Here is a 10682-nt window from a genome sequence, read left to right on the forward strand (position 1 = left end):
CAGATGGATGAACCACGAGAAAATCTGACCCCTTATCTTGTCTCAGAGACATCAAGGTCTCCATACAGAATCAATGAATTGCCTCATGCAATAAGGCATCATCCTCTTCCCTTGCCAGATCACCCTCCTACCCTACTTGCAAATCCACCATCTAGTTCCTTTTCGAGCTACCATGTCATTTGTGATCGGTTTAGAGTTATTTCTTCGGGCTTTTCTGTCTACCATTGCAGAGAAAGTCGATTCAACCTGGATGCCAAAGTGCTCTTTCAACTGATGAAAGTAGCCAATCATCAACAGGAAAGAGTTGTAGTGAATGCAAGCTGTAGATCTCAGGTCCTGCTTGCATGGACTGCAGATTCTTCCTTCACAAATCCTGTACAGAACTGCCATAAGAAATTCCTTCTGGTAAAACATCGAGTGTCACCGGATTGATCTCTATTGATTTGTGCCAGGTATTGGTCCTCTCCATGCAAGATCTGCAAAGGTGTTTGCGAAGACTCCTTCTACGTCTGCTTGGAGTGAAACTTTTGTTATTTTCATCCACAATGAATTCCACTACCACCTAATGTTGAGCATGAACACCATTTCCATTCGCCCACCCATGTCCATTCATGTGTTGAGGATGACTCTCCGGCGTGTAGTAGCATGTGAGAAGGAAAGAGAATTAGAACTATTTGCTAACAGCATGCTGTGTAATAAATATCTCGAAATAGTAATCAAATGTCGTCTAAAATCCTCTCTCTAAATGAACATTATACAAAGTTTGATCTATCAGGGAGACACTTCACTAGAGATAATTGAATGCACGAGGATCTAGTTAGCACTAGGCTTAGCGAGGGATTTGAAAATCTGGTGAATTGTGGGAATTTTTATCCAAGTGATTGTGAACAGGAGCATGATGCAAACGTAGAACAGCCTGTAATTGCTGAACTACCTGAAGAAGTTGGCGAAGATCTTCAGTTAGAGATTGAAGAAATAAGAATAAGTTAAGAGGTCCCAACTGTTAGAAGCAATTCATAAGGGGAAATGGCCACAAGAGTTCAATACCTGTAGACCTTTGTGATGATGTTTAAAATTAACCATGGAGTGGAGTGGTGATTGGCATGTTGAAACAATTGCATTTACCGTCATCCCCTAAACTGAATTGATACAACACCAGTTTACTTGAATTACTGTTTCATTGTACGCTACAAATTCTTTCAATAACTAAGATTGCATGAGAACAGAAGTAAGAGGTCCACAACACTAGCATATACTGTTATCCCCTAAACTGAAAAATGTCACAGTAGGAAATTCGCTGTGGAGAGTTTGATTCTTTGCTAGACGGACAGTGTTAACATATGCCATAACCATAAATGTTTACCCCAAAGAAAACATAACTTGAGCTCCAAACTTTCCTGGTCTTCAGTGACCCTGCATCATCTCATGGGACATGTAACTCCTGTGAAGGCTTACTGCATCATCTCCAGGAGCAGCAAACTGTCTATTGCAGTAAACATGTTCAATTGGATGCAGGCTCCGCTGTCAATGCTGTTGTTTCATCTGTTCTTGGTCGTTTCACTAGTGCTAAACTGGTCTTCTCTCCATTTGTGTCTACAACCTGACAGTTTCTGTCCTCTGGTGCCTTTTGCTTTCTGCTTATACTCTGGGAGCTTTCTTCTAGTAAGGCACTTGCATTACTTGTATCAAACCTTGTTTTGACACAGTCCAGATCTGAGGCTTCTAATTTGTCATTTGCAGGTGACTGCTCTAACTTTGATTGTAGAAGGGAAGGGTCGTTTTGGGAGGGGGGAGGAGCCTTTGACTTGTCACCCTCCATCTTTTTTTGTTTCTCAAACATCTCTTGAAGATGCCTCCCCTGTTCCTCAATCCTCAATTGTAAATTTCTCTGGATCTATTGGGGATAAAACATCATTATCAGAACATACCACACAACAGTAGTTACAAAAACCATGCACGCATTTGTGGAATTTCCACTCCATGAAGCTAATATTAATGGTTACTTAACTAAAGGTTAGCATTACACCTAGACTGCTCCATAAAAGGTAAAAGAAATTGGCATCAAAATTGTAAAACACAGACATAGAAGCTCAAATACCAGTATCATACCTCAAGTTGTTCGTGGAGTTGCTTCTGGACTTCCATTTGCAAACGCAAAGCTTCTGAGATCCCCATACTCCTGTTTAGAACAATAGGTCAGCCTAAATTCAGCTTGGTAGTCCATTGTTATAAAAAGCACTCTGGTTTATAAGTGAAGGAAAAATGATGTATTCATATTTTATCTGGTGAGATACTAATGCACCGATAGGAGAAGAATATTACTTTCCTTCAAGGATTCACAAAAACCAGTCGACTCAAAAGTTGACAGGTTAGAGAAAAAGGAGTCCAAATGGTGGTTTCTATTACTTTCTAATCTAAACCTTTGTAGCTACACAAACACCATAGTTTTTAGGAAATCTCCTTAAAACCAGAACTAAGGAGAAAGTCATTTTCTCTAATGTCTGCCAGACAAAAAAATGCACATTCGCTTTCCACCCAACTTTTGAGTTGATTGGTTTTGTGAATCTCTTTATTTGGACTCCTTTTTCTCTAACCTGTCAACTTTTGAGTCGATTGGTTTTTGTGAGTCCTTGAAGGAAAAGTAATATTCTTCATCTTTAGGTAACTAAGGAGAAAGTTATTTTCTCTAATGTCTGCCAGACAAGAAAAATTGCACATTCCCTTTCCACCAACTCTTCCTCACCTCAGCTATACTGTCCCCTCCTTCAACGGTGGCATTTGTAAAAGCACATGGAGATTCCGCCAGCCACCGTTGTAGGAGAAATATTAGAAACTAAAGTCAGAACTTGAAACCTAGAAGGCTAAAAAGGCCTCTAGTCATCAAATATGTTAAAAATCTACAAATGTAAACCACGGTCTGCACTCATATAGGTGAACTTCTATAACCATACTAAGTGATATATATATCTACTGGATAACTTCGAAAACTACAACGGATTTGATACCAAGAAAGGTTAATGTCACATTGAAATCATGATAGAGGATAACTTACGTCTTCAAGTCTAGAGATTTCATTTCTTCAACAGGACTCAACTTTTTTTCTGAAGTTCCTGAAAGTGGCACAATCATGTTCGTAAACCACATAGAGAGAGAGGAGGGGTGAATACGAATACATTCTTTTCCATGCTATGCCTTAATCCAACAATAAGAAATATATGGCAGCAAAGATACAACTACAAAAGGCTTTTGGATAAAGTATGTGTGAAGGGTTAGCAAAACTTGCATAATGTGAGAGAAGAGAAGGCAGTTGGGGGTTACCTTCAGATGACTCTGGTTTATATCTGGCTGTTCTGTACTTCTGAAATATAAAGATGATACAAGGTAAATAAGTAAAATATAAAACTAGATTTTTTGAGGAAACAGTATAAGGCAGGGGATTTACATACCTGGAGGTGGCTTTTGACGTGATAGATAGTCAAGCCTTCGACATTCATCTGCTTTAAGACACCCTTGGGAGTAGCCCCTGTAATTCAAAAATCAAAGTGCGCATGACAAGATGCACTCTAGTTTTTTCTGATATAAGTTACAATATAACAAGGAAGACTACGCACTTTCACTACCCCCAAGCTGATTGACAGCTTCCACAAAAGCCTCATGAAGTTCTGGTGTCCAGCGCATTCGAGATTTTGTTGGTGGTGCAACCAACAGTGGATTAGTAACAGCACATACTTCTCCACTATGAGGAGTTTGATGCTGATGAATTAGGGGTTGTTGAACTGAGTTATTAGGAGACGGCCTCGACATCTGGTATATTATTTACAGTTTTAAGTAAATGAAAGTGACAAGAGAATGTGAAAAAACAAGAACACACCAAGGAGGCATCTTTATGCTGTGTATGCTGCTAATTACTGTATAGTAACAAAAACCATAACAATAAGAGGAATAGACCTTCTGTTTGGAATCTTTCATGTTGACATCATTCAGAATTTCACTCCAATTTGGTTCCAGTTCATCATCAACAGAGATCAACTGATCTGCCCACTCTTGCCAGTCTGTTCTCTTTGCATGATCCTCCGAGGCAATGACACCAGCAGTGCTTTCCACCTGACCATTCTGGACAGGGACATTTTCAACGAAATTAAGGAAGTCCTGAAGTGGATCTATAGCCCAGGAGAGATCCTTGTTGTCATCAGAGTGATTAATGAATGCTGTGGATAGCCCTTCTGAATGAGAATAATGGGTTGGTGGAAAATTTCCTCCGTCCCTTAGTGACTGAGAAATGAATGGAGAATTATGAGACTGCTTTCCTTGTGGTGAAACTGCTGAAACACTCATATCATTTGTAAATCTAGAAGATGATGAAACCAAGTGCCCAACACTCCCATTACCAGAACTCAGTGGTGATGCTTGCTGAGATGCTGGATTTCTAATCATTTCCCTTACAGAAGAAACCTGAAAAGAATCAATACCTGAAAAGAATCAATCAATTTGGAATACTTTTCTTCAGCAGTACCAGGAAGAACTAGAAAAGATGACGACATCAGCTCAGAAACACTGAAGTTTCCCAGCTGATTTACACCTAAACATGAGTAACTAAGGCAGCAAATGAAAGTTGGCTCGCACCTTATCACTGAGTGACAAATGCAGAGAATGAAACCAGTGCAGCGCCAGCAACACAAACACCAGACACAAATTTAAATGTTTCCCGCTGTGGAACCAATAGAAGACACCAGGAATGAAATTTGATTCTGGCACCTCTGAGAAGAAAAAGAACAAATCCAAAACATTGACATTCATTCCAGTCACCAAAGCTGTTAACCCACAGCATTTCAAAAAATATAAAGCCTACTTTCCAGGAGCTGTAAAGCGTATGCAACTAAATACATTACTAAAGGACATGATATGATTGGAATGGAAACAGTCAGTCTCAACATCTCATCAATTTAATTCAACATGTGTTGGAAACCGCATAAAATATCATAAGGAATTAAGAAAGAAAAATTGTTCAGATGATAATATTCACATAAACACTTGAGAAAGAATTATCAAAGAAAACTGGAGGAAAAAAAGCAACATAAACAAAGACACGATCCTATAAATCAATCACACTACACAATCCAATTCAATCAGTTACAATTAGCTCAAAACCAAATAACATCCATACAAACACCCTAGAAACTAAAATCTGCAGAAGTCACTAGCATAAACCATCAAAACTCCATCGCTGGTAGAGATGATCATCAAGTTCAACACATCAAAACCATAATTTCCACCGGAAAAAAAAAAAACCAATACCAACCACCCCAAAACAACTCCCATCACTGAAGTCGGCTCAAGATGAATCAAATCACATTAAAACACCAATACCAAAAATACTCGAAGTAAACTCACAACACAGAAAGGCAATAAATGAGCTAGCAATCCATCTCACAATCAACCAAAACCTCATAAAAAACACAGTGAAATTGACAAAAAAAAAATCTGGGCATCAATATTATAATTTGATGAAATTTTATAAATAATTTTTAAATTTATTATTCTTTAACTTAGTACATGTTAATTATCCATTTACTTTAATTATGGTTAATATTCAGCAATATATATATATATGCTTATTAATTTTTTAATAGGTAAATGCAATAGGATTAATATTATAGTTAATGAAATTTATCAAAACAAATTAATTAATTTTCATAATATTTGAAACAATTAAATAATTTCTTATCAATGTTAAATAATATTCTTGATTTGATAGCGTTTTATTTAAGAAAAATATATAATCCATTCCCAACCATCTTTCCTCTTCAACGCTTGAAACAAGAAATAAATAAGTTATAAAATAATAAAAAGAGTTATTAAGTTATAATTAGATTTAAAAATACAAAAATTAAATTAAATATTTAATTTTGAAACAAGAAAATTGATCAACCATCAAGTTTGAAAACAAGCAACCATCAAGTTTGAATGCAAGACTTTCTATTGTTAATCTTTTCTCTGCTTTATATGCATGGAGCCACGTCATTACTTGACCCATAATGTTATCTTGAAGATGTCAAGACTCTCATACGGATCAAGACCCAGCTGCCCTATGGTTTCCCACAATTTAGTAAAGTTAGTCCCCTTTTCTTTTTCCTTGCATTTAATTTCATCATCTCTCTCGTATTATGTTGGCTTAATTTATTTTAATTTGTGTGATATTATATACTAACAAAAAAAAATCTCAATATTAAATTAAAGTTTGATATTATAAAATAAAATACAATTTAATTTAATCAAATAAAAAATTAAAATAACAAAGATTAAAGTTAACACTCGTACACATCACAACCATTTTTGCTATTCATGGAGCATAATAAACAATAATTCAATCCCTCATATTTTTGGTTTTTCATTTTTTTCTACTAGAGTTTTTAAGGACTTCATATTTTAATCTTAAAATTTATTTGTTTTATTTTTTAATTTTTAGAATTTGAAAAGGGAGAGAGTATGTCATCGAGCAACGAGAAATGGTATAGAAAGTTTAATTTAAAAATTTTTATTCAAAATTAGATGTTTATAGATTAAATTTTATCTAAAGTTTAATTGAATTTATGAAGAGTTTGATTGTAAAAAAAATTAATTTTAAGTCAATATAGGTTTTTATTGAAAGAAATTAAAGTTTTGAGGTCTAATTATAATTTTAAAGAGTTGGTTTGGTCAAAATAGGGGCTTAATTGTATAATTATTGATGTTTGATGGTCAATTAGGTACTTAATTAAAACAATCAAAAACCAAAAACCAAACTCGAAAAGGTGCTAAAATCAAGCAATCCAATTATAATTCATCCAAGGGGTTTGATTATAAAATTTGTAAAAACATACAAGGACCGAATTAGAAATATCCCTTAAATCTAAAAATGTCGTTTCCTTGACAACTGTTCATCATCTTCTTCATCTGCAACGGTTTTGATAGTAAACAAAGGAGTTATCAATGGAGCCGTTTCAATCTAGAGGACATGTTTCACGCCACCATAATGCAAGCCAACAAATATTGTTTGATGTTCAGCCTATATATAGAGTTATAGAAACCTAATTCCTATTCTCTTTAGGTTGGAAAGATGAGACAAATATCTACAATTTTTATGAAAATCATTTATTCAAATTATGATGTTATTAATAATATTTTCTCTAGCCACTATATTAATAACTCTAAATTTTAGCCTATAAAAGAAAGCATTTGTTATATATTTAAACATCTTGGTTTTCATATCAAGATCCTTGCTTTTTTATATATATAATATTCAAGTTTTATTTCATGTTAAATTTTCATTAATCTTTTGTTTATGCTTATCATTTTATTTATTATGCTTAGTTAATTTATATCATAACTATGTTATTATCTTGTTTGTTTACGTTTTTCTTCTTAATTATATTTAGTTAAATTTATTTTTTCTAGTGTCAAAAGGTTACATCAATGATATAAGAATAAGTATAGTATAAACTCAACATTAAGTTTATTATTTAAATTCAAGAAAGTTTCCTATTAACATATGTTATAATTATTATCATAATCAATCTTAATACCCTTCTTATTAAATGGTGTCTTGATTTGTCTTGATTTGTGATGAACAATCATTAGCACAACAAATAATTGATTCTTTCATAGCCTATCGCATGGAAAATCAGCATTTGTGCTATAAAAAGATCTTGATTTGATGTTAATATAAATTAGTACTATGAATACTTGACAACATTTATATGTGTTGGTGTTACTCAAATAATGTAATTAAAGATAATTAATATGATCATGTCAGTAACTTAAAATGAGTCATTAATTATAAATTATTTGATTGAAACCTTAAAACCTTATTTGTACGTGATTTCTAGTTGGGTGATAAAAAGAGTTTGGACTATATTTATTTAAAATACCGTTAATAGATCCTTTAACCTTGATAATTATTTTATCTATGTTAAATCTTTACATTAATAGCATTTCTTTTAGATCTCTTTAATTTTATTTCTTTTATTATTTATGGTTCTATATCCTTAACATCCATATAGATCAACCCTGATCTTTTAGATTTATTTATGCTTGAGATGAAGTTTAATAACAATTTTTAAAGAAATTTTTTCCTTCTCACCGTATAAAGCTTTGTTTAATACTTACCCCCAGCATGGTTTTGAAACAATTTGGATTATTCTAAGGCATAGGGGTCATTTTTTATTTAAAAAATATTTGCAAAAATCTTACAATTTAAATTATATTGATCCATCATGTTTAAGTACACATATGCATTTTGTAAAATTTGTAAAAATTATCAAAAGTTAAGATCTATTTCAAAATATCACATGGTGCATTTAAATCATATTTATGTCATTGTAATCTTTGATTGTTGGGGTATAGATTTCATGAGATCATTTCCCCTATCTTCTTTTTTTTCATATTAATCACATTATATTATGTTTTAAAATGAATAGAGATAATTTGAAATTGAAATAATGATCACACAACTATGGTTAATTTTTTAAAAGATAACATTTTGAGTTGATTTGGAATTTCTTGAGACATGATATGTGATGTTGGAATACTTTTTTACAACAAGCCATTTGAATTTTTAAGAAATATGAAATCACACACAAATTTATCATCTCTTATCACCCTCGAACAACTGAACAAGTACACTTACTAATAGAGAAATTAAACAAATCTTAGAAAAAACAGTGAACTCTAATAAGAAAGATTGATTTTTAAGACTTAATAATACATTTTAGGCTTATCAAACTGTTTTTAAAAACATCATTAGCTATGTCATCTTATAGGTTAGTTTATGAAAAATCTTGTTACTCGCCTATGAAACTTGAACATAAAACTTATTGAGCTATTAAAATTTTTAATTCAAACCTTGATGATGATAATCAATTATGTAAGTTATAAATAAATGAATTTAAGAAAAAAAAATGCAAAGAAAATTTAAAAAAATTCATAAAGCAAGAATCAAGGTGGTTTATGAAAAGATAATATTAAGAAAAACATTTGATGTTGGTCAAATGATTTTTTTTTTATAATTCTCGACTGCATCTATTTTCTAGAAAGTTAAAATTAAAATTGAAACATTTGTATTCTTATAAGACATTTGATATCGAAAATCAAAAGAATGATAATTTTTTGAAAGTGAATAAACATTATTTAAAAGCATACTTTGATAATTTTCATAAAAAAAAAATTTATTGAATGATTCTATTTATAAAAATTGATTATTTTATCTCATATTTTTTTTGTATTTCTTTTTTAGTGACTTTGGTTTTCCTAATCTCTTTCTAACCATGGTCAAATGACAAATAACAATACTCTATAACTCTTAAGTCAATTCTTTTAGTTTTTCATGATATCCAATATTTGTTTATACATTTATTATTATTTGTTTCTTCTCTTTTCGTTACATCACTTCTCCACCTCTTATATGAGAGATGGACACCACTCAAGAAATTGAAAAGGAATTTTCATGTTTTGCCTTAAAATACAACAATACAAATTTACCGTGTTAGGTGTAAGATATTGAGTTGTTAATTCATTATGGATTTTCTGAAGATATTTGTTAGATAATTAAAGCAAATGTAAAATTATCAAGAGTCATTCAATTTTTTATTTCATATATTCCTAATATAGGTAAAAGCATTTTTGTGAAGAAAATATCATGTAAAATAATTACAAGTTTACCACGGAAATAAATTATTGTGCTATATAGACTTGTACAAGACAATGTCTTTTTATAAGAATGATATCTATAAATCATGAAAATAAATTATAATTTATTAAGAATGGTTTGAATAAGAAGTTTTTAAATAATTTTTTATTGATTTTTAAGACTCATCTTAATGGAAATATACATGTATAATTCATTATTTATGATCTTATTTTTATAATGAATATGCTAGATATAGTCTTGAGAATCTGACAAAAAAAAAATTATTTGTCGGTTTATAAAAAGTCTTTTTATAATGAATATGCTAGATCTAGTATAATGAATATGCTAGATCTCATTTTTATCAGTTTTTTAAAAAAAATAGATAGAAAGTTTTTCTTTGAAAATAGATGAGAAGTCTTTTCGCAATTCATATAAGTTTTTTAAGTTATTCTTAGATATAAAACTAATAAGAGATGAATTACGAACACAGCTACTTGTACTTGTATATATTCTGACACCAAAAGAAAAGGATCCCTTCAGATGGAGGAACCACGAGAAAATCTGACCCCATATCTTGTCTCAGAGACATCAAGGTCTCCATACAGAATCAATGAATTGCCTCATGCAATAAGGCATCATCCTCTTCCCTAGATCACCCTCCTACCCAACTTGCAAATCCACCATCTAGTTCCTTTTCGAGCTACCATGTCATTTGTGATCGTGAATGCACGAGGATCTAGTTAGCACTAGGCTTAGCGAGGGATTTGAAAATCTGGTGAATTGTGGGAATTTTTATCCAAGTGATTGTGAACAGGAGCATGATGCAAACGTAGAACAGCCTGTAATTGCTGAACTAGCTGAAGAAGTTGGCGAAGATCTTCAGTTAGAGATTGAAGAAATAAGAATAAGTTAAGAGGTCCCAACTGTTAGAAGCAATTCATAAGGGGAAATGGCCACAAGAGTTCAATACCTGTAGACCTTTGTGATGATGTTTAAAATTAACCATGGTGTGGAGTGG

At 32.2% G+C, this 10682-nt stretch overlaps 1 protein-coding gene across 3 annotated transcripts; it reads right to left on the reverse strand.

The window, feature by feature from the left end:
- Positions 1 to 1095: 1095 nt before the first annotated feature.
- LOC105133887 (protein PHR1-LIKE 1-like) lies at positions 1096 to 5481 on the reverse strand. Of its 3 annotated transcripts, none has more exons than XM_011038037.1 (8): positions 4624 to 5481; positions 3949 to 4452; positions 3612 to 3753; positions 3447 to 3523; positions 3319 to 3358; positions 3053 to 3110; positions 2110 to 2179; positions 1096 to 1894 (listed from the first exon to the last, which is right to left on the reverse strand). In XM_011038037.1, exons 1-8 carry the CDS (start codon positions 4795 to 4797, stop codon positions 1502 to 1504), a joined length of 1458 nt encoding a protein of 485 aa, XP_011036339.1. In that variant the 5' UTR covers positions 4798 to 5481; the 3' UTR covers positions 1096 to 1501. The 3 variants fall into 3 exon arrangements, with proteins under 3 accessions (XP_011036339.1, XP_011036338.1, XP_011036337.1); XM_011038036.1 differs by having other exon boundaries at positions 3053 to 3101; positions 3612 to 3804; XM_011038035.1 differs by having other exon boundaries at positions 3612 to 3804.
- Between the last annotated feature and the right edge of the window lie 5201 nt (positions 5482 to 10682).

This window comes from Populus euphratica, unplaced genomic scaffold (genome assembly GCF_000495115.2).
Source record: "Populus euphratica unplaced genomic scaffold, PopEup_1.0 scaffold54.1, whole genome shotgun sequence".
NCBI lineage: Eukaryota > Viridiplantae > Streptophyta > Magnoliopsida > Malpighiales > Salicaceae > Populus > Populus euphratica.

What these genes read in the sequence shown, in the direction of transcription:
- LOC105133887 (XM_011038035.1), bottom strand. Translation starts at nt 4,797, where the DNA reads ATGAATGTCAATGTTTTGGATTTGTTCTTTTTCTTCTCAGAGGTGCCA. An exon ending in AAATCTCTAGACTTGAAGAC is followed by an intron (nt 2,180 to 3,052) that starts GTAAGTTATCCT and finishes TGTTCTAAACAG; the next exon opens with GAGTATGGGGATCTCAGAAG. An exon ending in AACTCCACGAACAACTTGAG is followed by an intron (nt 1,895 to 2,109) that starts GTATGATACTGG and finishes TATCCCCAATAG; the next exon opens with ATCCAGAGAAATTTACAATT.